Genomic DNA, 25425 nt, shown 5'->3' on the forward strand with positions numbered 1-25425 from the left:
GCCCATGGGTTTCACTAGCAAAGGCCGCCCGCTCCACTCATCGCCCACGCACTCTGGCAGTTCTGGGCACCGTCAAAACGTCACCTGCCACCCTAGGGCAGGATGGCCACGCTCGCACCGATGGGCACGGGCACGCCGCGCTGTCACCAGGGCAGGGCCTAGCCTGGGGCCAGGGACGAAGGCCAACAAAACTGGCATCGCTGCGTTGGCCGGGAATCGAACCCGGGTCAACTGCTTGGAAGGCAGCTATGCTCACCACTATACCACCAACGCCGCACCGCCCGGCTGCCATCCACACGCCAGCCGGGGACTGCCACCGGCCCGCCTCCGCCTTGCACGGGCGCTCGTCGGAGCGCTCCTCAGCTCCTGGATGCCAAGGGGACACCCAAGGCGGCCCTCGGTGTCCCGCCAGCGCCAGCCCTGCCGCGTCCAGCCCAAGCCAGCCGCTAAGACCAGCTGCGCTCCTCGAAGGGGGCCCCATCGTCGCCCGCGTGCCACAGGGACGGTCGAGGGAGCCGCCTGGCCGCCACCCGCGGCCCCAGTGTGCTTGCCCATCCGCCTGCATCACACCTCACGCCCGGGGGGCCGTCCAGTCTCCGGGAGCCCTCGCAAACGCCCGCGCCCGCGCCCGCGCCCTGCACAAGGGGCGCTTCGCTTCGCTTGGGTCTTAGCGCCTCCTAAGCCTCAGGCGTCCGTCAGAGCCCCCAGGACCGGTGCCACCCCACGGAGAGCGGGTGCGCGGCCGGGGCAGCTGGCGGCGCCCGCGCCCAGCGGAGCCCGAGGACTTGGGGCTGGGAGGTGGCGCTGCCCAGCTGCCCTCCAGGCTGGCGGCTGGACCCCGCGGCAGAGCCGGCCAAAAAGGACTGCTGGCCTCCCCGTCGGGGAATCGAACCCCGGTCTCCCGCGTGACAGGCGGGGATACTCACCACTATACTAACGAGGACGGCGACGCCAGCCTCCTCGACACCACATCCCTCTCCGACGCCCGGCTCGCCTTCCCACAGCTGCCCCCTGACGGCGGCCCAGCGTCTGGCGTCTGGCGCCTGCCCGGGCCCCTGGCCCCGGGGGCCCCAGCCGCGCCCCCCAAACTCTGGCAACAGGCGACCCTCGCCACCCATCCCCCCCGTACCTAGCCCCGCACCCGCTCGCCGTCGCCCCCACCCGCCCGTCCCTCCCGGCTCCTCGGACGGGACCTTCGGCTTCGCTTGGGTCGCCTCGCCATGCCAGGAAGCGGCGCGGGCTCGCAAGCAGGGCTCTGGGGAGGAGCGCGCCGGCCGCCATCCGCCCGGCAGGCTCCCACCACTGGAAGCCGGCGCCACCCGGCCTGGCCCCGGCCCCGGCCCCGCTGCGGCGGGCGTGGTCCCTTGTGGGGCCGTGGGGCCCGAGGGACGCGGGCGCGTGCACGCGGAGACGTGGGGAGGCTGCTGGACGGGCCGTAAGCCCCAGCGCGAGAGGCGACGCGGGGCCAGGCCAGGAAGAAAGTCGTCCACGGGCGCCCGGCGGGCTCACAAGGCCGACCTGCCCTGGCCGCTTCCCAGCCTGCAAAGCACACTCGACTCTCGGCCCGTCGTCAGGATGGCCGAGCGGTCTAAGGCGCTGCGTTCAGGTCGCAGTCTCCCCTGGAGGCGTGGGTTCGAATCCCACTCCTGACAAGTCCATCTTTTAGCCCCAGAGATCGCACGTCCAGCGACTTCTACTCCTCTTCTCTTCCTGCCTTGCGCTCTTTGCACGGCCCGAGCCTTCAATGCACGACACCCCACAGAGGCATTGACCACCTCCTACCCCCTACCCCCAACAGGAGGCACCTGCCGCCGCCTCTCTGCTCCACACAGTCCCTCCCAGTTCCACAGGGAGGTCCGCCAAAGACCTGCAGCTCAGCCCGGACGCCCGAGCCAACGGAGCCCAGCGAGGCCAGGCTACGACCACCCAGCCCCCTCTAATAGGGGCGGAATCGCCCGAGGAGCCTGACAGCGGGCCTCCCAGGGCCTCGGCGGCCTCACACGTTGGCACTCGGAGAGCCAGTCGCACTCAAGAGCCCTCTTCGTCCCACATCCTAACTCCTTCTCCCGCCGTTCTTCCCCTTGGCCACTTCCATTGTCCCGGCCTCCTGCGGAGCAAGCCCTCGCCCATGTGGCTGGGCTTCTGGTCTTGGAGGCGACTTGGGGACCTTTCCCTGCCCACACTGCCTGCCCTGGGGCCACGCTGCCCTCCGCTCCGCAGTCCACACAGGGCAGCTGCCCAGAGACAGCGGGAGCGCTCCAGGTGGTGGCCTTGCGCCCCCCCCCCCCCAGCTGGCCCACATGCCCGTCGCCCTCCCACAGTCTCCAAGCTCTGGCTGCACTGCCTCTAGCGCAAAGGGTCTGCCGCTGCCAGCCACGGCGGAAAGCCACCTCCTCCCTCTGCCCCACTCAGCTTCGATGGAGTGGCGTCCTCAAAGGACTCCCACTGCCCAGGGTCTCCCATCCTGCGTGGGAATGGAGCAACCGTCCCGTTTCACCCTTATCATTTTCTGCTCCTCGCTTTCTGCGGCCACGCCCGGCAGGCATTTTCTCGGGCCAGGGCTCCGCTCAAAACACACGGTGAGGACCATGGTAGCCCTGTCTCCGCTGCCCCTCCCAAACCTTCCCCCGTGCCAAAGGGCTACAGGAAGGCACGCACGCAGCCAAGGAGGCAGGCGGGCAAGGGAGCCGGGAAGCACCAAAGTGTGCTGCCTGTCACTGCAGTCTTCCTGGTGGTTGTCACCGTCGTCGTCGTCATCATCTTCTTCCTACCACTGCTCCTCTTCCTTCTCCCCCTCCTCCTCTCCTCCAACTTCACCTCCTCTTCTTCCGCTTCCAGTCGCCCAAAAGTAGGAGTTTCTCACCTCGGGTGATCCCGGGTCCCTGCAGAGCAAGGCTGTGGGGAGCGTCAGGTGGCAGCCGTCTGCAGCGCATGGGTGGTTCAGTGGTAGAATTCTCGCCTGCCACGCGGGAGGCCCGGGTTCGATTCCCGGCCCATGCAACCTCGGGTGCCCTTTTGGGCCCGCCCGCAAGACCCGCTGGTGTCCCCGTGCGCCCCAGACCACCGAGGCCTTTCCTCTTCCTACCCACACTCTAGGGCCTCACACCTTCCTTCCTTACTTACTTCCCTTCTTCCCTTGAGGCCTTTCCTCTTCCTACCCACACTCTAGGGCCTCACACCATCCGTCCTTACTTACTTCCCTTCTTCCCTTGACCATGTCTCTGTCTCTCTAGTGCGCTGCCAGTGCCCCAGCTGCCCTCCTGAGCAGCACCCTTCCGGGCCCACCTCTTTCCCCGTCGTCACACAGCTGCTAATCAAGGCGGACCTCACCTCTCCTGGGACCCCATCCTATCCTACACACGGACCGAACTGCTCCCTTCCCATCATCCCATCCACAGCTTGGGTCAAGGATCGCCCTTTGCCCCGGGCATGTCGGGCACGTGCGTGTTCCACACGGACATGTGAAGAGCCGTGGAGGAAGGGGTTTTCGTGGCCCATGTGCCACCGCTTGCCCAACTGCGCTTGACCTGCCTCTCTTCCCACACCTTCAGTACCAACAGCACCACCACCGCACACAGCGGTGAGTCTGCTTCCTTCCCCTCACCACCCAGCTTCCGTGCGGTACGATGACAGCTCACCATGTCGCCCAACATAGAGGAGCTCACACCGCTGTTCAACTGACCGCTGCCTTTCCTCCCCGAAGCAAACCCTCCCGCGGAGCTCAAGCCTACGCCCAGGGGCGGGGGTGAGCGGATACACGTCCACACCCCCACCCTAAACACCTCACTCTCATCCTCTTCACTGACCTCCCTGCCCACCTCAACTTAGCCCTTGGCCCCCAACCTCCTCGGACAAACCCGCACCCGAGCCCAGACTCCCAGGAAGCCTTCTCTCATCTGTCGGGCGGAGGACGGCATCCTTCCTTCTGCCCCCAATTTGGCCATCCTGCCTCTTGCCCTGGACTGCCCGGGGATACCTGAGGCATAACGGATGTCCCGAACAATACCCTAAGCGAACCAGGAGCCACAGGTCCTGGAAGCGGCGGAGGCAGCGGGTGGTGGGGCCAGAGAAGTGTTGAACGGTTGGGAGGGGAGGTGAAGGGTAAGGGGTCTATCCCAGGCTGGGTGTGGGGGTCTCCCTCAGGACGCTTGCGCCTGGGACGCCCACTAACCCACCTCGTGAATGCTCCAGCATGGAAGAGAGGCAGGAGGGTGTGCTCGCGGGGAGAGAAAGGTTGGGTGCCAGCCGGGCTGAGCTCTGCAGTTGCCTTTGGGCAGCAGCGCACCTCAAGGGAAGACTGGGACCTCGGCGCAGCGACCCGAAGCTGCAACCCTGTGTGGCGAGGCCGGAATGGAAAGCAGCACAAGTCCGGGAACACTAGCCTCTGGTCAGACCAGAGCTCCCTATGTATGGTTTTCTTGCCCCGCTGGGTGTCGCCGGGTTGGGGTGGGGGATTGGTTGCGAGGGCGGGGGGATAGGTAAGGCGTGACACTGAGACTGGCGGTGCCACGACAGCCAAGGCTCTGTCCTCATCCCTCAAAGGGCCCGCACACGTGCGGGGGTGACCCTGGCTGGCGGCTGATGACCGCGCCCTGGCTGATGACCCTGGCTTGCAGCTGCCCTGCTGCCCGGCGCTCTTGTTGGTGGGCGCACGAGGGGCTGCGGCGGGGGTGGGCTGAGAAGGGGATTTTCACTCTGGCGCTTGGCCTTGCCCCAAGGGGTGGGGTGAGGAGCCAGCGGCCCCAGAGGCTCTGCTCTCTCCACAGCCAAGGCTGTGGCTCAGCAACTGTCCCTGGGGACTCGATGGCAGGCAGTGGTCACTTGCAGGGATTGGCGTCGCCCAAAGGACCTAGGGGCCACTGACCGTGAGGGGATCTCCAGGCGCTTTAAAGCCCTCCGCCCTCTTCCCGGCATTGAAAACCACGTGTCTTTCTTTGGCAAACGCTCTACCGCTTGTTTCCTATGGGCGGTGTTCCAAGGTGAGGAGCCCTGCACAGCCAAGGATCACACAGACCCTCCTGCTCCGCCGTCGCTCCGCGCCCAGGCGGGGGCAAGCGTGACTGGACGCCCACCGGGAGCAGGTGAAGGGGCCTGAAGGTTGACTCCGGACAAGGAGAGGTGGTGGTGGTGCCGGGTTGAGCTGAGAGGGCAAGTCAGGGAGCCGAGCCCGAGCTACCCGTATGCTCCCACGAACATGGCGGGCACGCACGTGTGGGTGCGCTGTGCAGCGGCCGGAGGCCACTGGAGTGGGGGAAGAAAAAACCGGGCTCAACTGGTGGCCAGTGTGACGTGGCAACGCGAAGGACGGGAGTGGGCAGTAGCAGAAGGGAAATGGACCCCGACGCGGGGATGGGAGGGGGTGGCCTGTTGGGGATGGGCGGGAGGAAACCTGCGCACCAAAAAGGAGGGAGGGAAGAGTGCCGCGCGGGCTGCGGGCTCGAGGTGAGGTGGTAAGACAGAGGGGTTGGCTGGCATGCTAGAGAGAGGAAGAAGACTGGCTTCCCTGACCGGGAATCGAACCCGGGCCGCGGCGGTGAGAGCGCCGAATCCTAACCACTAGACCACCAGGGAGCATGCACAGCTCCACCCCGCTGGCACCTCGTGGAATCCGCTCCTGCGCCCCTGGACCTGCCTACGGCCCATGGGTTTCACTAGCAAAGGCCGCCCGCTCCACTCATCGCCCGCGCACTCTGGCAGTTCTGGGCACCGTCAAAACGTCACCTGCCACCCTAGGGCAGGATGGCCACGCTCGCACCGATGGGCACGGGCACGCCGCGCTGTCACCAGGGCAGGGCCTAGCCTGGGGCCAGGGACGAAGGCCAACAAAACGGGCATCGCTGCGTTGGCCGGGAATCGAACCCGGGTCAACTGCTTGGAAGGCAGCTATGCTCACCACTATACCACCAACGCCGCACCGCCCGGCTGCCACCCACACGCCAGCCGGGGACTGCCACCGGCCCGCCTCCGCCTTGCACAGGCGCTCGTCGGAGCGCTCCTCAGCTCCTGGATGCCAAGGGGACACCCAAGGCGGCCCTCGGTGTCCCGCCAGCGCCAGCCCTGCCGCGTCCAGCCCAAGCCAGCCGCTAAGACCAGCTGCGCTCCTCGAAGGGGGCACCATCGTCGCCCGCTTGCCACAGGGACGGTCGAGGGAGCCGCCTGGCCGCTACCCGCGGCCCCAGTGTGCTTGCCCATCCGCCTGCATCACACCTCACGCCCGCGGGGCCGTCCAGTCTCGGGGAGCCCTCCCATACGCCCGCGCCCGCGCCCTGCACAAGGGGCGCTTCCCTTCGCTTGGGTCTTAGCGCCTCCTAAGCCTCAGGCGTCCGTCAGAGCCCCCAGCACCGGTGCCACCCCACGGAGAGCGGGTGCGCGGCCGGGGCAGCTGGCGGCGCCCGCGCCCAGCGGAGCCCGAGGACTTGGGGCTGGGAGGTGGCGCTGCCCAGCTGCCCTCCAGGCTGGCGGCTGGACCCCGCGGCAGAGCCGGCCAAAAAGGACTGCTGGCCTCCCCGTCGGGGAATCGAACCCCGGTCTCCCGCGTGACAGGCGGGGATACTCACCACTATACTAACGAGGACGGCGACGCCAGCGTCCTCGACACCACATCCCTCTCCGACGCCCGGCTCGCCTTCCCACAGCTGCCCCCTGACGGCGGCCCAGCGTCTGGCGTCTGGCGCCTGCCCGGGCCCCTGGCCCCGGGGGCCCCAGCCGCGCCCCCCAAACTCTGGCAACAGGCGACCCTCGCCACCCATCCCCCCGTACCTAGCCCCGCACCCGCTCGCCGTCGCCCCCACCCGCCCGTCCCTCCCGGCTCCTCGGACGGGACCTTCGGCTTCGCTTGGGTCGCCTCGCCATGCCAGGAAGCGGCGCGGGCTCGCAAGCAGGGCTCTGGGGAGGAGCGCGCCGGCCGCCATCCGCCCCGCAGGCTCCCACCACTGGAAGCCGGCGCCACCCGGCCTGGCCCCGGCCCAGCCCCGCTGCGGCGGGCGTGGTCCCTTGTGGGGCCGTGGGGCCCGAGGGACGCGGGCGCGTGCACGCGGAGACGTGGGGAGGCTGCTGGACGGGCCTTAAGCCCCAGCGCGAGATGCGACGCGGGGCCAGGCCAGGAAGAAAGTCGTCCACGGGCACCCGGCGGGCTCACAAGGCCGACCTGCCCTGGCCGCTTCCCAGCCTGCAAAGCACACTCGACTCTGGGCCCGTCGTCAGGATGGCCGAGCGGTCTAAGGCGCTGCGTTCAGGTCGCAGTCTCCCCTGGAGGCGTGGGTTCGAATCCCACTCCTGACAAGGTCATCTTTTAGCCCCAGAGATCGCACGTCCAGCGACTTCTACTCCTCTTCTCTTCCTGCCTTGCGCTCTTTGCACGGCCCGAGCCTTCAATGCAGGACACCCCACGGAGTCACTGACCACCTCCTACCCCCTACCCCCAACAGGAGGCACCTGCCGCCGCCTCTCTGCTCCACACAGTCCCTCCCAGTTCCACAGGGAGGTCCGCCAAAGACCTGCAGCTCAGCCCGGACGCCCGAGCCAACGGAGCCCAGCGAGGCCGGGCTACGACCACCCAGCCCCCTCTAATAGGGGCGGAATCGCCCGAGGAGCCTGACAGCGGGCCTCCCAGGGCCTCGGCGGCCTCACACGTTGGCACTCGGAGAGCCAGTCGCACTCAAGAGCCCTCTTCGTCCCACATCCTAACTCCTTCTCCCGCCCTTCTTCCCCTTGGCCACGTCCATTGTCCCGGCCTCCTGCGGAGCAGGCCCTCGCCCATGTGGCTGGGCTTCTTGTCTTGGAGGCGACTTGGGGACCTTTCCCTGCCCACACTGCCTGCCCTGCGGCCACGCTGCCCTCCGCTCCGCAGTCCACACAGGGCAGCTGCCCAGAGACAGCGGGAGCGCTCCAGGTGGTGGCCTTGCCCCCCCCCCCCCCAGCTGGCCCACATGCCCGTCGCCCTCCCACAGTCTCCAAACTCTGGCTGCACTGCCTCTAGCGCAAAGGGGCTGCCGCTGCCAGCCACGGCGGAAAGCCACCTCCTCCCTCTGCCCCACTCAGCTTCGATGGAGTGGCGTCCTCAAAGGACTCCCACTGCCCAGGGTCTCCCATCCTGCGTGGGAATGGAGCAACCGTCCCGTTTCACCCTTATCATTTTCTGCTCCTCGCTTTCTGCGGCCACGCCCGGCAGGCATTTTCTGGGGCCAGGGCTCCGCTCAAAACACACGGTGAGGACCATGGTAGCCCTGTCTCCGCTGCCCCTCCCAAACCTTCCCCCGTGCCAAAGGGCTACAGGAAGGCACGCACGCAGCCAAGGAGGCAGGCGGGCAAGGGAGCCGGGAAGCACGAAAGTGTGCTGCCTGTCACTGCAGTCTTCCTGGTGGTTGTCACCGTCGTCGTCGTCATCATCTTCTTCCTACCACCGCTCCTCTTCCTTCTCCCCCTCCTCCTCTCCTCCAACGTCACCTCCTCTTCTTCCGCTTCCAGTCATCCAAAAGTAGGAGTTTCTCACCTCGGGTGATCCCGGGTCCCTGCAGAGCAAGGCTGTGGGGAGCGTCAGGTGGCAGCCGTCTGCAGCGCATGGGTGGTTCAGTGGTAGAATTCTCGCCTGCCACGCGGGAGGCCCGGGTTCGATTCCCGGCCCATGCAACCTCGGGTGCCCTTTTGGGCCCGCTCGCAAGACCCGCTGCTGCCCCCGTGCGCCCCGGACCACCGAGGCCTTTCCTCTTCCTACCCACACTCTAGGGCCTCACACCTTCCTTCCTTACTTACTTCCCTTCTTCCCTTGACCATGTCTCTGTCTCTCTCGTGCGCTGCCAGTGCCCCAGCTGCCCTCCTGAGCAGCACCCTTCCGGGCCCACCTCTTCCCCCGTCGTCACACAGCTGCTAATCAAGGCGGACCTCACCTCTCCTGGGACCCCATCCTATCCTACACACGGACCGAACTGCTCCCTTCCCATCATCCCATCCACAGCTTGGGTCAAGGATCGCCCTTTGCCCCGGGCATGTCGGGTACGTGCGTGTTCCACACGGACATGTGAAGAGCCTTGGAGAAGGGGTTTCCGTGGACCCTGTGCCACCGCTTCCCAATTGCCCTTGACCTGCCTTGCTTCCCACACCTTCAGTACCAACAGCACCATCATCACCGCACACAGCGGTAGGTCTTGTTCCTTCCCCACCACCCAGCTTCCGTGCGGATCGATGAGACCTCTCCCTGTCGCCCAACATAGAGCAGCTCACAAGGCTGTTCAACTGACCGCTGTGTTTTCTTCCCCAAGCAAACCCTCCCGCCGAGCTCAAGCCTACGCCCAGTGGCGGGGGAGAGTGGGTACCCGTCCACACCCCCACCCTAAACTCCTCAGGAAGCCTTCTCCCATCTTCCAGACCGGAGGAGGGCATCCTTCCTTCTGCCCCCAATTTGGCCATCCTGCCTCTTGCCCTGGACTGCCCGCGGATACCAGAGGCATAACGGATATCCCGAACAATACTCTAATCGAACCAGCGCCCCACAGGTCTTGTAAGCGGCGAGGCAGCGGGTGGTGGTGCCAGAGAATGTTGAACGGTTGGGAGCCTGGGGTGGGGGTGGGGCGAAGGGTAAGGGGTCTATCCCAGGCTGGGTTTGGGGGTCTCTCTCAGGACGGTTGCGCCTGGGAAGCCCACTAACCCATCTCGTGAAAGTTCCAGCATCGAAGAGAGTCATGAGGTTGTGCTTCGCCCGACTTCATCACCGCCGGGAGAGAAAGGTTGGGTGCCAGTCGGCCCCCATGGGTTTCACTAGCCATGGCCGCCAACTCCACTCATGGCAAACTCACCAGATAGTCAAACAATGCACAAACTGTGTCACCCTCCTACCCATTCCCTACTTCGGTGTAAATCCTAGAAGTTTAATTCCCTATGAGATCTGAAATGGATGTAACACACGTTCCCTCATTTGGTAATCTTAAGTACCTCCATGTTACTATGGAAAACTTTCATGGATTCATCTTTACCAGCCTCCATGCTGGAGAAGCTTCAAAAATGTCATTGCTCATGTGCTCAATTGTCTAGATGTCATGCGAAAGCCCCAGATTATTAAAACTGATAATGGTCCTGGATATACTGGAAAAAAATTCCAAAATGTCTGTCATCAACTACAAATTAAACATATTACAGGCATACCATACAAACTCCAGGGTCAAGGAATTCTTGGGTGAGCCCATCAAACTATTAAACATACCCTCCAAAAGTTAAAAACGGGGATTTATATCCCATAAAAGGCTCCCCAAAAAACATTCTTCATCATGCCCTGTTTGTCCTAAACTTTTTAACCCTTGACACTCAAGGAACGTCAGTTGCCAATCGCTTTTGGCACACAAACAGAAAAAATACCTTCGCCAAAGCTATGTGGAAAGATCCTTTGACTGTATCATGGAATTGCCCAGACCCAGTCCTCATTTGGGTCCCCGGGTCAGTTTGTGTGTTTGATACTCAAAATGATGCCTCAAGATGGCTACCAGAACGTTTAGTCAAACAAGTCAACGAACCTATAAGTTCTCAGTAAAACATGCCCAAGAACACCCTGTTCCTGAGGCAACTCCCTCTTTTCTCTTCCAGGTTTCCAATACCCAAGATTCAAGATGAAAACGATTCACCCCCGACATCTACTGTTCCTCTGCTCCATGTTGTCCATCATTCCCTTAACTACTACTACCGTCATTCAATGGGAATTTCAAGTAAAGGAAGGTCCCATCTACCAGGACTCCACCATCCTTATCGGTTCAGGGCGCTGCTCTCTTACAGGATGCCAGTCAGCCCTCACCTTTAAAATCACTCCCAAAACAATTACTGCTACATACAGGCCTTACGCCTGCTTTTCTTATGACAATAAGGGCAGTTGTTTAGATTATGAACCCACCTATGGAGGTTGTAGATATTGGAGCTGCAGAATGCATGAAGTCTATGGTAACAATGGTATTCTCTGCCTCCAAGGAAAAAGTTCATCCTTGTTATCTCTGACTCTTGGCATAAGCGCTGGGAAAAGGGCGTTGCAGGCAAACTCTATAATGATGGCTGGTCCTCCTACCCTACAGGAAATATATATATATCCAGACAATTAGTCCCTGCAGACTCCAAGGATCAAGTAAATCAAATAATTTTAGAAAATGAACAAAACCTCCACTCTGCCCTTCTTAATAATAAGGTAAAATGGGACTCTTTTCCAATATATCTCCAATATGCCATCAATCTACTTAATGCCTTCCAGGTAAATGCCTCTTCTTGTCTGCTTTGAGCCTCCCTTTCACACCCAATCCTTGCTGCAACTCCCCTAAATGCCTCCTCTACCCTCAAGCTTTCCTTTAACAATTTCACTATAAGACCACTCCTCCTGTCTCCCCAGTCCCACTACTCTCTCACCATCTAAATAACATTTTTACATTGCACTGATTCCTTACTAACAAATCACTACCTACTGATTTAACTTGCATACAAAACACCTCTGTAACTACGGAACTTATATCCTTCCCCCCACTGATTTATTTGTGGTGCAATGAAACCCTGTTTACTCACATTAATAGCACCATCTCGGGACCCTATATTCTGGTAGCTGTAGTCCCCCAACTCACCATGTATAGCCCTGATGAATTTGCATGGCTCTTCCACACCGCTCCTAAGAGAGTAGCCTTCCTTCCACTAGTGGTAGGTGCAAGCCTGACCACATCACTTATTTCTGCAGGGGTGGCAGGTGGAGCATTGGGGCACTCCTTGTACTCTGCTAGCGAATTTTCTGAAAAGCTACAACAGATGATTGCTTCCACCACTAATAGTCTTGAATCCCTCCAGAGGCAGATCACCTCCCTGGCCAAGGTGGCCCTACAAAGTCGACATGCTCTTGACCTCCTTACAGCAGAAAAAGGAGGGACATGTATGGCTCTCCAAGAGGAGTGCTGCTTCTATGTCAATGAATCCAGAATCATTGAGGAAAACATAAAAAATTTACTAAAACTTAGTCAAGAGTTGCATTCTCAATATGGTCGCTACTCTTCTCAATTTTGGGCCAATTCCACCTTCCTCTCCTGGTTGCTATCGGTACTAGGACCTCTACTAATCTTAATCCTCTTACTCACAATCGGACCTGTTATTATAGATAGAATCATGTCTTTTGTACATCAACAGATTGAAGCCATTAAGATGCAGCCTTTACAGGTCCATTATCACAGACTGGAGCTGGCAGATCGAGGCATTGCCACTGAAAACCTACCACCTGTGGCTGCCACTCTCCCTTGATCATACATTCTGTACTCATTTACTATGATACTGTCCTCTACCCCTCTGCTATCACTGTGGTCAATCTGTCTTATGGCCAAAAGGCTTCCCCTCCCTTAAGAGCTGCATAGGATTCAGACCTATGCATATCGGCTCACAATAAAATGAGTACGATATGGGTACCAACATGGGTGCGAGGCAAAGCACCGCAAAGGGAAGTCCCTTTCTGACCACTTCTGAATTCCCTGAGAGAAAAACCTGACTTGCATGGAGGTTGGTACCATACCTATTATGATCATATAAGCCCTGCCTCCCCTCCCCAAAAGGTACCAAGGGCCAAGATTGTGGGAAGAAAAAATGACAGCCCACAGGAGGAGTCATGTCCCTACTCCCCCAGTTGGTTAATGCCCACCACTGCTTAGCAGGGCCTCCTCTCTTTTTGTATAAAAGAAGGGAGGAGATGTTGGGAGCTATGAGCCTAACCTCGGCCATGCTGAGCCTAACCTCGGCCATGTTGACCGAAACCGCGATGTTGCGAGTTAAGTTTCTATTTCCTCATCTAATGATCTATTACCAGAAATGAAGAAACCATTACGCCTGGGTCATAGCTTCCCCTGGTGCTGCTGGTAATTGATGAAGAAACAAAGAAATTACATTTAGCCAGTAACCCTGTGATCTCTGGCCTGAATATGACTCCTTCCCCCTACAACCCTATATAAACCTATGTGTGAAGATAAAATTTCGAGACCTTGACAAACACCTAGCTTGGTCTCCTTCTTGTGTCTGTTTCCCTTCTCCCATTCAGGTTAACTTCCCCTCGGGTCCTTGTTTGACTCCTCCCTGGCCGGGGCACAAGCTGAGAAAGAAAACAGAAATTTTGAGGATATTGTGGCTGAAAGATAGGGGTCAATGAAGATATTTCAGTCAAGATTAGAAGAAGCTGAAAAAGTTGCATTGAAAAAAGATTATAGAAGAGAACGATGGAGAAAACCAGCATATTCAGATAAAACTCAACATAGTCAAGAAAGTAGAAAGTCAGATTTAGTAAAGTATAATCAATATTCAAAGGATAGACATAGCACAACAGGCCATGCAAGCAGTAGCAGTAATGATACAATCAGAGGTGATGAGAAGGACAAGAAATCTGGGTTATTAGAGACATGCCAAAGAGAATCCAACTTCAGACAAAATCAAGAGTTCTCTTCTCCTGGAAATTTGAGACCTGAATTCTTAAGACCCTCTGATGAGGAAGAACTGTCACTTCACAGCAAGAGCAGAGATCGTGAACCATCTACTTCATCTTCAGCATTAAGGGCTCAGGCTTCTTTGCATTGTGGTTTTGGAAAACCCAAAGATGACAGTGAAGACAGTGTGATGTCATGGAGTTGGTCTGGCAGGAGAGAAGGAGATAAGAAGCATTTAGATCAAAAGCCATCCGAAGCTTATAGCAGCACTGACCACTGACCCCTTCCTGGAGCCATGAGAGAAACATCACAGGCAGAGAGCTTAAGAGATGACTCACCAAGAAGTGGATATTTGCAGGAAATCAGTTCTTGCAGCCCAGAGTATAAGCCCACCTACATCCTGAGTGTCGATGAGAAGAACAAGCTGGGAGCCAAGATTATCAAGGCAGAGATGATGGGGAATGTGGAATTAGCTGAACAGCTAAAGCCCAACTTGAAAAGGCAAATGAAAGTAAAGAAATGGCAACACAGATACCATCCAAAAAGTCAAGGGATGAGGTGCAGCAAGAAGTGATCCTTATTATAACAGATGAGTCTGGAAGAGCATGGCCTGTGGACGTATCAGGAGAACCTCTGGAAGCTAAAACAGGAAGCAGGAAAAGGCAGAAGATTGCAACCCACGAGGAAAAAGAAAGAGTCAGATACCTTCATGAAGATAACCATCTAAGTCTGAATGATTTGGTCAAGAATGAAAAGATGAGCACAACTGAGAGTCAAAACAAAATTTTTTTGTGAGAATGGCATCTAAGTTTATGGGAAAATCAGATGGACACTATTACACTCTGGATGACATGTTTGTGTCCAAAGCAGGCGAGAGAGGACATCTTGGTGAACAGGAAGAGAACCAGAGGAAAAGAGCTATTGCTGAGCATCAGAGTCTCACTGCGCAAATGGAGAGATGGCTGTACTGTTTTGACAGTTCTCAATTTCCCAAACACCTGATTGTTGCAATAGGTGTTAAGGTGTATTTGTGTTTACCTAACTTCTGCTCTTTTACTGAGGGCCACTGCTTCATAGCCCCTCTGCAGCATCACCAAGCAGTGACTTTACTGGATGAGGATGTCTGGGAAGAGATTCAGATGTTTAGAAAATCACTAGTAAAGATGTTTGAGGAAAAGGGATTGGACTGTGTCTTTTTAGAGACCAACTTGAACACAAGGAAACAGCATCACATGGTTTAATTCATAAATTCATATATTCAATATTCCTCTCCCAAAGGAAGTGGGAGATATGGCTCCAATCTATTTTAAGAAAGCCATAATGGAATCTGACGAGTGGTCCATGAATAAGAAGTTGATTGACTTGTCTTTGAAAGATATCAGAAAGTCTGTACCCAGAGGCTTACCTTACTTCTCTGTGGACTTTGGTCTCCAGGAAGGATTTGCCCACATCATTGAAGATCAGCACAAGTTCCCTCATTACTTTGGAAAGGAAATCATTGGTGGCATGCTGGACCTAGAACCAATGCTTTGGAGGAAGAGGATCCAAGAAAACTTTGAGGATCAGAGGAAGAAAGCACTGCACTTTGCTCAGTGGTGGAAGCCCTATGACTTCACTAAAAATAAAAATGATTGAAGTGCACTACCTACATTTCATTTCCATCTCTACTTAGGTTTGTATCTATTGCACCTAATTGAACACTGAGCAACAGCCCTTGGGAAGAAGGGGCAGCAGCAGACTGCTCTGTGTCTCTGACAGCTGCACACTGCTCCATCAATTCAGTTTCCTTCTCATGGCTCTGGAGGAACGTTTTGCTAACTGTGGAGTAAGAACAGCTATATTGGTATGACTTGATCACATTCCTCTCCACCTACATCTTGTTGTTCCAAATTATTCAATCAAGCTAAAGAAGGGCTTGTTTGAAGGAGTAGCTCTGAGGCTAGCAGAATTTTGGAGGAATGTGGTCTGTTCCAGGTAAAGACTATTGCCTGGCTCCTTTTTGTATTTTTTTTAGGATAAGATCTAATACATTCAGTAATAATTAATATTTATTCTTGCAGAATTTAATGGAAGAGCTCTTCATTTTTTACCAGTAGGATATACTATCACTGTGTATTCCCTTTGTTAAAGAAAATGGAAAGATATTTTAAAAAATGAAATGATAATGTATTCATAATTCAAATTTGTTTTTATTTCTGGATATGGTTTGGATTTGGGGGAATCATAAAACTAATTGTTCTTGGGGCAGGGGAGATGGATTAGCAGTTGAAGGCTCTTACTTGCAAAGTTTGCTGGTCTGGGTTCAATTCCCTAGTAACCAGGTAAAGCCAGAGGGGGTAAGAGATCCTGACACACCCATACTCTTACTGTTTCTCTGTTTTTGTTTGCAAATAAATACAAATATATTTTTAAAAGAGTGCATGATTTAAAGCATTCTGTGGTGACCAAGGATATAACCCCCCTTTTTATTTTTTGCAATTGATTCTTTAAAGCTCCATGAGCATGTTCAATAATTCCTTGTCCCTGAGGGTTATAAGGTATGCCTGTTTTATGAACAATTGATAATTGGGCACAAAAGCGCTGAAAAGATTGACTACTGTAACCTGTACCATTATCTGTCTTTATAATTAATGGTATACCTGCTACAGAAAAAACATTTGATGCAATGTGCTATGACATGTTTAGTAGCTTCCCCAGTCTGTGCCATAGCCATCAGAAATCCTAAGCAAATATCAATGGATAAATGAACATATTTTAATTTTCCAAATTCAGGAATATGAGTTACATCCATCTGCCACAGATGATTTAGTTTTAATCCTCTAGGGTTTATTCCATACGGAGGAATTGAGTAATATTCAGGACAGGTATTACATTGTTGCATAATTTGCATAGCAGATTCTCTAGTAATTTGAAACTGTTTTCTTAAACTTTGACTATTTTGATGATATAAATTATGAGATCTTTGAGCTAATTCCAATTGAGATATATTTATGACCTGTGCAGCTTTATCTGCCATATCATTTCCCAGTGCTAAAGGACCTGGCAAGCCTGAATGAGCTCATATGTGACCTACAAAACAAGGATGAGAACGAGCATGCATGCATCTTCGTATTTGACTAAACAAATCTTGCACTTGAGTATTAGCAATTTCAATATAAGACACGTTCTCAAGCACCTGTAAAGCTCTAGCAATATATTGACTATCAGTATACAAATTAAATGGAGTTGCAGCTAAAACATTAAATGCTGTAGCTACAGCTCTAAGTTCCACTACTTGAGCTGATGCTGGGGGAGTAGAAAATGAATAAGACTGTTCTTGAATAACATATGCTGCTCTGCCATTAGAGGATCCATCTGTAAACACAACTAAAGCATTTTCAATAGGCTCTGCCCTGACCGTGTGGGGGAAAATAAAGGAATGAGAATTTGAAAATTGCAACAATTTGTCTTTAGGGTAATGATTATTTATAATACCAGGATAATGTGCAAAAGCAATAGCCCAAGAGTCCACATTTTGAAATAGCCAATCTACTTGTTGCTTTGTAAAAGGAACCCCGATAATAGCCGGTTCCTTCCCAAAATATTTTCTAGACTTTACTCAAGCCATTTGAATTAAACAAGCTATGCTTCATAATAAGGAGTCAACACTCTAGCAGGAGAAACAGGTAAATGTAGCCACAATAGAGGTCCTTCTTGCCATAAAACTGCAGTTGGAGTATGTTCAGTGGCCATATGCAGCCCATCCCTGAGAATAATCTATATATTGAATTTGTTGTTTTTCAATAGCTTGTTCTACTAAAGCTAATGCCTTACGTCCCTCATCTGTTAACTGACGTACAGACTTTGGATTTGGATCTCCTTTTAAAATGTCTAAGAGAGGCTTTAATTCTCCAGTACTAATTTTTAAATGAGGTCTAAACCAATTAATATCTCCTAAAAGCTTCTGAAAATCATTTACAGTTTGTAACCCATCTTTCCTGAGTTGAATTTTTGGTGGAAATCTGGTTTTGGATATAATCTGTGTCCTAAATATGAATATGGTGGCTCAGATTGAACCTTATTTGGAGCTATAATTAATCCTTGCTCTTTTAGGGCCCCCTGTAAATGTGAGTAAGCTGTTAATAATAATCCCTCTTGTTTAAACGCCAGGAGAATATCATCCATATAATGAATAATATATACCTGAGGATAGGCCTGTCCAGTCTTTGTTACAGCTTGAGCCACAAACTTTTGACACAAGGTGGGGCTGTTAGCCATACCCTGGGGCAACACTTTCCAATGATATCTTTTTATAGGTTCCTTAAAGTTGGTAGATGGCACACTAAAGGCAAATCTATTACAATCTTGAGGAGCAAGAGGAATAGTAGAAAAACAATCTTTTAAATCCAATATAATTTTATAAGTATCTTTAGAAATAGCAGAAGGCATAGGCAATTCTGGTTGCAAAGCTCCCATCAATTCCATTGTTTCATTTACCTTTCTAAGATCCTGTAATAACCTCCATTTTCCAGACTTCTTTTATATAACAAAAATTGGAGAATTCCAAGGTGAATTTGAAGGGGCAATATGACCGCTTTCAAGCTGTTCCTGTACTAACTGCTCTGTGGCCTGAATTGTCTCAGCAGTAAGAGGCCACTGATCCACCCACACAGGGTCCCCACTCTTCCAGGTTTTGGGATCTGAATGAGGTACAGGTTGTCCAATGACCCCCTCTAAAAATACCCCAAGCCTGCCCTTGGAGGCCTAGGTATTGGTGATATGGGCTCTAGCCGCCCTTGTCCATTCTTGCCCCAACCTTGAGCCGGCAAGAGCCCCTGATTTAACATTTGATTGGAAACTGTATCCCTAGGACTATAAAGATAAATTCCCATGCAACTCATGACATCCCTTCCCCACAGGTTCACAGGTAAACTTGGGACAATATATGGCTGAAAAGTTCCTTTATGCCCTTCTTCATCTCTCCATTGTAACAAATCACTGCTCTGTTCTGGGCTTTGAGTCTGTCCTATTCCCTGCAACTGAGGCACAGAGATCTGTTTAGGCCAATTGAGAGGTCACTGATCTGCTGAAAGCACTGAAACATCAGCTCCTGTATCTAATAAACCCTGGAACTATCTACCATTAATATACAAAGTTAATTCTGGTCTCTGTGATCCAATGGCCTGGATCCAGTAAGCATCTGAAGAACCCAAACCTGCATCACCTCTTTTGCCCCTTTTACTGGCACTCACTTGGGGGAGTAATATTAATTGTGCTAATCATTGTCCCTTATTAATTACTGATATTCCTCTAAGGAAAAGGGTCATAACTTTAATTTCCCCCTCATAATCAGAATCAATAACCCCAGGTGCTACTAAAATTCCTTTCATGGTAGAGCTACTTCTCCCTAACAATAGCCCAACAGATCCTTTAGGTAATGGCCCATAAACACCTGTTGGTAAGGTCTGCATTCCCATCTCTGGTGCTAATACTGTATAGGTGGCGGAACTGAGGTCCAGTCTTGGGCTGCCTGGGGTTGCTCTGCAGAGGTCCTGAATGGATTGTTTTGCTGGGGAATAAAGTTCTGTAGTGCTCCATAACATTGTTGCAGGGCCTGCAGCTGGCCCCTCCTCCTGTTTCCCTGTGGGAGAAGATCCCCCATATAATCATATTTAGATTTACATTCATTGGCCCAGTGTTTGCCCCTTTTACATTTTGGGCACAACCCTGGTTCCTTTCTGGGTGAATCATTCTTTTGCTTCTGAGGACATTGTTTCACCTGATGTCCCATTTTGCCACATCCAAAACAACTTCCTGGGAGAGCATTAACTTTTCTCTTATTACCTTTTTGTTGCTGAAAAAGAACCTCCTTTACTGACTTCCCTTGGAGGGCAGCAACCAAAGCTAGCCCTTGTGTATAGGATGGACCTATGTCAGAACATAGGCTAATGTAATCAGTTATGTTCCGCTTTCTCCTAAATGGCCTCAAGGCTGCTTGACAAGCAGAGTTGGCATTCTCATAGGCTAATAATTTTACAAGTGCAAGTCCTGGCTTCAGAATCTCCAACCAGTCTGCTAGCAGCCTGTAATAATCTATCCACAAAGTTGTGATATAATTCATCAGGTCCTTGCCTAATTTTTTTTTAATTTTTATTTATTTATTTATTTATTTATTTGAGAGCGACAGACTCAGAGAGAAAGACAGATAGAGGGAGAGAGAGAATGGGCGCGCCAGGGCTTCCAGCCACTGCAAACGAACTCCAGACGCGTGCACCCCCTTGTGCATCTGGCTAACGTGGGACCTGGGGAACCGAGCCTCGAACCGGGGTCCTTAGGCTTCACAGGCAAGCGCTTAACCGCTAAGCCATCTCTCCAGCCCATAATTTCTTTTCTTTATTTATTTCTTTTATTTTATTATTATTATATTTTTTAGGTAGGGTCTTGCTCTAGCCCAGGCTGACCTGGAATTCACTATGTAGTCTTAGAGTGGCTGGCATTAAAGGCGTGCACCACCACATCTGGCTTCTTGGATGTAGTATGTTCTTGACTTTGTCCTCCATCCCTGATCTGTCAAAGTGGTGACACTTTCAAAGTGCTAAAGTGAGACCCTATCTCAATATATACATATATATAATTTGGTTTTTCAAAGTAGGGTCTCACTCTATCCCAGGCTAACCTGGAATTCACTATGTAGTCTCTGGGTGGCCTCAAATTCACAGCAGTACTCCTATCTCTGCCTCCCAAGTGCTGGAACTAAAGGCATGTGCCACCACACCCAACTTCAAAATAAATTTTTAAAAAAGCTGAGGGTGTAGCTAAGTGCCAAAGCATTTACCTAGCATTCTGGAGCCCAGGGCTCAATCCAGAGTATTGTGAAATACACAAAAATTCATATAAAAATGTATTCCAAGTTAGAAGCACACAAACCAATAGTAGAAATTTCAAAGTTACGTACACCATCGGGAATTTAAGAGTCAGGATAGAGCATCTGATTGCAAAATGAGACACTTAGAATGTATAGCTTCAGGCAACAGTGAGAAAATCGTTTCATATAATAAAGCAGGAAGCACTGAGTGGTTATGCTAGAGCAAAAAATGTATTGACGCCATTTACATGCGGACACACGGGAGATATACCACTGTATGAACCGTAGAAATAGTATACTAAAAGGTCTAGAAAAAAAAAAGATCTAAAATAAAGTACCAAGATTTCTACCAATGATCAAAAATACAGAAGGAATATGGAGAAAGAAACGTGTTAGCTTGCAGTGAGTGGCCGGGGTGAAGGGTGAGTATAGACCACAGGTGAAGGACAGTGGAACCGTGGGTGAAGAGTGCAGCTTCTGTTAGAAGGAGCAGGGAACATGCCTCAGCACCAGAGTCCTTGCCTCAGTTGACAATCCCCAGAAACACAAACACATGAATGGGCAAAGAAATGGAAAAGGAGGAAGAGTAGATGTACCCTAAAAGTAGGAGGGGGGTATCTGTGGGATGCAAGGGTGGCCTTACTACTGGAAAGGGGACAAGGACAACCTAGCGAACAAAAAAGTCGTTATGGGGGCAGAGATGAAGGGAAAGAGGGTCCCAACACATGGTGTACACACCAAAATACGTTGTTATTAATAATAATTAAAAGGAAGAAGAATATGCTGGGCATGGTGGCACGCTCCTTTAATGCCAGCACTCAGGAGGCAGAGGTAGGAGGATTGTCATGAGTTGGAGGCGACCCTGAAACTACATAGTGAATTCCACGTCAGCCTGACCTACAGTGAAAACCTACCTTGAAAATCCAAGATAAAAAAATAAAAGAATCAATGTCAGGAGTGGGATTCGAACCCACGCCTCCAGGGGAGACTGCGACCTGAACGCAGCGCCTTAGACCGCTCGGCCATCCTGACAACAGTACAAGTACAGGCGCCAAAAGCTTCCTAGAGAAAAAGAACGAACAAACCCACCCCTTGCCATGTGCGGACGTGGGTCACAGGCCGTGGGCCTCTCGCGCTGGGGCTTAAGGCCCGTCCAGCAGCCTCCCCACGTCTCCGCGTGCACGCGCCCGCGTCCCTCGGGCCCCACGGCCCCACAAGGGACCACGCCCGCCGCAGCGGGGCCGGGGCCGGGGCCAGGCCGGGTGGCGCCGGCTTCCAGTGGTGGGAGCCTGCCGGGCGGATGGCGGCCGGCGCGCTCCTCCCCAGAGCCCTGCTTGCGAGCCCGCGCCGCTTCCTGGCATGGCGAGGCGACCCAAGCGAAGCCGAAGGTCCCGTCCGAGGAGCCGGGAGGGACGGGCGGGTGGGGGCGACGGCGAGCGGGTGCGGGGCTAGGTACGGGGGGGATGGGTGGCGAGGGTCGCCTGTTGCCAGAGTTTGGGGGGCGCGGCTGGGGCCCCCGGGGCCAGGGGCCCGGGCACGCGCCAGACGCCAGACGCTGGGCCGCCGTCAGGGGGCAGCTGTGGGAAGGCGAGCCGGGCGTCGGAGAGGGATGTGGTGTCGAGGAGGCTGGCGTCGCCGTCCTCGTTAGTATAGTGGTGAGTATCCCCGCCTGTCACGCGGGAGACCGGGGTTCGATTCCCCGACGGGGAGGCCAGCAGTCCTTTTTGGCCGGCTCTGCCGCGGGGTCCAGCCGCCAGCCTGGAGGGCAGCTGGGCAGCGCCACCTCCCAGCCCCAAGTCCTCGGGCTCCGCTGGGCGCGGGCGCCGCCAGCTGCCCCGGCCGCGCACCCGCTCTCCGTGGGGTGGCACCGGCCCTGGGGGCTCTGACGGACGCCTGAGGCTTAGGAGGCGCTAAGACCCAAGCGAAGCGAAGCGCCCCTTGTGCAGGGTGCGAGCGTGGGCGCGGGCGCGGGCGTTTGCGAGGGCTCCCCGAGACTGGACGGCCCCCCGGGCGTGAGGTGTGATGCAGGCGGATGGGCAAGCACACTGGGGCCGCGGGTGGCGGCCAGGCGGCTCCCTCGACCGTCCCTGTGGCACGCGGGCGACGATGGGGCCCCCTTCGAGGAGCGCAGCTGGTCTTAGCGGCTGGCTTGGGCTGGACGCGGCAGGGCTGGCGCTGGCGGGACACCGAGGGCCGCCTTGGGTGTCCCCTTGGCATCCAGGAGCTGAGGAGCGCTCCGACGAGCGCCCGTGCAAGGCGGAGGCGGGCCGGTGGCAGTCCCCGGCTGGCGTGTGGGTGGCAGCCGGGCGGTGCGGCGTTGGTGGTATAGTGGTGAGCATAGCTGCCTTCCAAGCAGTTGACCCGGGTTCGATTCCCGGCCAACGCAACGGTTGCCCTTTTTGTTGGCCTTCGTCCCTGGCCCCAGGGTGGCCCTGCCCTGGTGACAGCTCTTCCCCGCCTCCCCCCACAACCCCCCGCCGTGCGCGTTAGTGCACTTGTGGCGGGTTATGTTTTGACGGTGCCCAGAGCTGCCAGAGTAGGCGGGCGATGAGTGGCGGGGGGCCGACTGCGCCGGAGGACGGACCTGCTTTGCTAGTGAAACCCACGCGGTAGAGGTGCGCCCAGGTCCTGCGAAGCCGTTGGGTTGCAGCAACTTTTTCCAGGAGGTGCCAGCATAGGTAATAAGCTGGCACTCCCTGGTGGTCTAGTGGTTAGGATTCGGCGCTCTCACCGCCGCGGCCCGGGTTCGATTCCCGGTCAGGGAAAGCCCTTTTTCTTTCTCACTGTCTCTTATGTGCCTCACAGCACACAACTCTTTTAGGTTCTAACCCTTTTTCTCCCCACCAACGTCACCCTCTCCATCCTCCACCTGGTGCCCAGCCCGCCGGCCCTTCTGCCACTTTAATATTTTTTCCCTGATGCTAGTGGCTTCCTCTTCCTCTTCCGCTCCAGCTCTTCCTGCAGCCCAAGCACACCTGCTTCCTAAGTCAGCCACTTTCTTCTCCCTTGCACACCGTTGCCGAGGCCCAGCCTCAGCGGGGTTGTAGAACTCGAAGGGGATGTGTGGAGTCGGTCGGCAGTGTGAGGAAATGATTTGGACCGGTGGTTCAGGTGAAGCGTACTGGACGCAGAGCAAAACTCTGCTTCTTTATTTATGCATTGCATTTTTTGCAAGGAAAACATAGCAACTTATTCGTGTGTCTTCCATTCTCTAAGAAATCTTGCACAATATTCCTCTTTTCCCTTGGTTTCCCCTGCTTCTGCTTAATTTATGAACCTCTTGCTCCATAGACATTCTGATGACATCTTAAACAAGAAAGTCAAGGATTGCAAGCTGGTTAATATCTTACCCAGGCTCATGGAAACTAGCCAAGAGCAGGTAGCTCTTGTGGTTCTAAAGTGATAGACATTTTTTGACCTCAGAAAGGGCTGTGTTAGCCACTCTCTACATAGTAGTACCTTGTGGCCTGAATAACAGTTCTTTTTCTCTATTTCTAATCCAGTACTGATTTAATTGTCTATGACCTTTCTTTGTTGCTCCATTTTATAGTTTGGTCCTGACCTTGCAAGTCTCTCCATAAAAGGAAGCTTTTGGTATTTACCTCTTTTCCCATCTTTCCAGATCCTTGCTCGATTAATGTATGCCCTTGTATATGGTAAAGGTTGATCTATCCAACCAGTGGTTTTCATTAATGTCTTTTCTTTAGGAGCCCACCAAATTCTATTGTTAATTCTGAAAGTTACATATTTTGTTTGAGTTCCTTGTGTAGGCCCAACCCGATTATTTGAAAGATGTTTACTTAAAAAAAATTTTTTGTTTATTTTTATTTACTTATTTGAGAGTGGCAGACAGAGAGAGAAAGAGGCAGAGTGAGAGAGAGAGAGAATGGGCCCACCAGGGCCTCCAGCCTCTGCAAACAAACTCCAGATGTGTGCACGCCCTTGTGCATCTGGCTAACATGGGTTCTGGAGAACTGGGCCTCAAACGGGGGTCCTTAGGCTTCACAGGCAAAGGCTTAACTCCTAAGCCATCTCTCCAGCCCAAGATGTTTACTTTTGCTCCCTAGCATTTCAGGTTCCTTTTCTAGTAAGTCATCTGTAGGTTCAGGAAATGTGTCCATTAATTCCCATAATCATAAGTAATGTTTCTTGGGAACAGTTGGTAAGGCATGTAGCATAGCATTGCAAAGAACGTGTCTCAGGTGAACATTTGTGGCGTTAAGAAACTTTGTGCCAGGTGTGGTGACGCACGTCTTTAATCCCAGCACTCAGGAGGCAGGGGTAGGAGGATTGCTGTGAGTTCAAGGCCACCCTGAGACTCCATAGTGAATTCCAGGTCAGCCTGGGCTAGAGTGAGACCCTACCTTGAAACACACACACACAAAACAACTTTGTTCACACTAGTTGTAGTTTCAGGATCTATAATCTGTTTACCTGTTTAAACATTACAGCCTCAGAAATTTCTGTAGAAATATTCTTTTCCTGTTTAATCACTGGTGACTGTATAACTACATATGAGTTGGAATCCTCTATTACTACTAAGAAGGGGGAAACGAAAGCAAAAATAATCAGTAATAAGCTTATAATAATTCCAAAAATTCCAAGGAGAAGATAGCAATAGTGCAAACTGTCAGACAACAGGCACTCGAGGATGTCGCTGAAAGACTTCTTGGCCCTGCCAGAGACCATCTCGGATGCTGCAGCCCTGCTGAATGGTGTTCCATCCGCATCACACTCCAGAGCTGACCTTGCTGCCATTTGGCCACTGCCAGACCATGAACACAGCACTACCAGCAAATAAACACACACATCCTGCACGCCTGTAGGCCTAACCTTTGTTCAAGTAGGCAATACCTGAACCCCAATATACTCTGTTCTTTTTTGCCAAATTTTTATTAACAACTTCCATGATTATAAAAAATATCCCATGGTAATATCCTCCCCCCGCTTTCCCCTTTGAAACTCCATTCTCCATCATATCCCCTCCCCATCTCAATCGGTCTCTCTTTTATTTTGATGTCATGATCTTTTCTTCCTCTTATGATAGCCTTTTGTAGGTAGTGTCAGGCACTGTGAGGTCATGGATATCCAGGCCATTTTGTATCTGGAGGAGCACATTGTAAGGAGTCCTACCCTTCCTTTAGATCATACATTCAACTGTCTGTTCTTAGTTCC

At 53.5% G+C, this 25425-nt stretch overlaps 1 protein-coding gene and 13 non-coding genes across 14 annotated transcripts; 8 read left to right on the top strand and 6 right to left on the bottom strand.

Annotated features, from left to right (window-relative positions):
* Nucleotides 1–201: 201 nt before the first annotated feature.
* On the bottom strand, nucleotides 202–273 carry Trnag-ucc. Its single transcript has one exon. It is a non-coding gene; the product is annotated as a tRNA-Gly (tRNA).
* On the top strand, nucleotides 249–2350 carry LOC123458742 (basic proline-rich protein-like). Its single transcript, XM_045143841.1, has 3 exons — nucleotides 249–664; nucleotides 1005–1606; nucleotides 1833–2350. The coding sequence occupies exons 1-3, from the start codon at nucleotides 249–251 to the stop codon at nucleotides 2348–2350; spliced, it is 1536 nt and encodes a 511-aa protein (XP_044999776.1).
* Nucleotides 872–943, bottom strand: Trnad-guc. Its single transcript has one exon. It is a non-coding gene; the product is annotated as a tRNA-Asp (tRNA).
* On the top strand, nucleotides 1570–1652 carry Trnal-cag. Its single transcript has one exon. It is a non-coding gene; the product is annotated as a tRNA-Leu (tRNA).
* Nucleotides 2351–2929: 579 nt separating the features above from the next.
* Nucleotides 2930–3000, top strand: Trnag-gcc. The gene has a single exon. It is a non-coding gene; the product is annotated as a tRNA-Gly (tRNA).
* A 2499-nt stretch (nucleotides 3001–5499) lies between these two features.
* Trnae-cuc lies at nucleotides 5500–5571 on the bottom strand. The gene has a single exon. It is a non-coding gene; the product is annotated as a tRNA-Glu (tRNA).
* Nucleotides 5572–5838: 267 nt separating this feature from the next.
* On the bottom strand, nucleotides 5839–5910 carry Trnag-ucc. Its single transcript has one exon. It is a non-coding gene; the product is annotated as a tRNA-Gly (tRNA).
* A 592-nt stretch (nucleotides 5911–6502) lies between these two features.
* Nucleotides 6503–6574, bottom strand: Trnad-guc. Its single transcript has one exon. It is a non-coding gene; the product is annotated as a tRNA-Asp (tRNA).
* Nucleotides 6575–7198: 624 nt separating this feature from the next.
* Nucleotides 7199–7281, top strand: Trnal-cag. Its single transcript has one exon. It is a non-coding gene; the product is annotated as a tRNA-Leu (tRNA).
* A 1276-nt stretch (nucleotides 7282–8557) lies between these two features.
* On the top strand, nucleotides 8558–8628 carry Trnag-gcc. Its single transcript has one exon. It is a non-coding gene; the product is annotated as a tRNA-Gly (tRNA).
* Nucleotides 8629–21199: 12571 nt separating this feature from the next.
* Nucleotides 21200–21282, bottom strand: Trnal-cag. Its single transcript has one exon. It is a non-coding gene; the product is annotated as a tRNA-Leu (tRNA).
* A 606-nt stretch (nucleotides 21283–21888) lies between these two features.
* On the top strand, nucleotides 21889–21960 carry Trnad-guc. The gene has a single exon. It is a non-coding gene; the product is annotated as a tRNA-Asp (tRNA).
* Nucleotides 21961–22564: 604 nt separating this feature from the next.
* Trnag-ucc lies at nucleotides 22565–22636 on the top strand. Its single transcript has one exon. It is a non-coding gene; the product is annotated as a tRNA-Gly (tRNA).
* Nucleotides 22637–22943: 307 nt separating this feature from the next.
* On the top strand, nucleotides 22944–23015 carry Trnae-cuc. Its single transcript has one exon. It is a non-coding gene; the product is annotated as a tRNA-Glu (tRNA).
* Nucleotides 23016–25425: the final 2410 nt, after the last annotated feature.

This window comes from Jaculus jaculus, chromosome 1 (genome assembly GCF_020740685.1).
Source record: "Jaculus jaculus isolate mJacJac1 chromosome 1, mJacJac1.mat.Y.cur, whole genome shotgun sequence".
Classification (NCBI taxonomy): Eukaryota; Metazoa; Chordata; class Mammalia; order Rodentia; family Dipodidae; genus Jaculus; species Jaculus jaculus.

Bases quoted from the DNA above. Each gene is read 5' to 3' on its own strand.
- LOC123458742 (XM_045143841.1), top strand. From the start codon at position 249: ATGCTCACCACTATACCACCAACGCCGCACCGCCCGGCTGCCATCCAC. The intron at 665-1,004 runs GTCTTAGCGCCT...GCCTTCCCACAG, and splicing joins GGGCGCTTCGCTTCGCTTGG to CTGCCCCCTGACGGCGGCCC. The intron at 1,607-1,832 runs GTCGCAGTCTCC...TGCTCCACACAG, and splicing joins GTCTAAGGCGCTGCGTTCAG to TCCCTCCCAGTTCCACAGGG.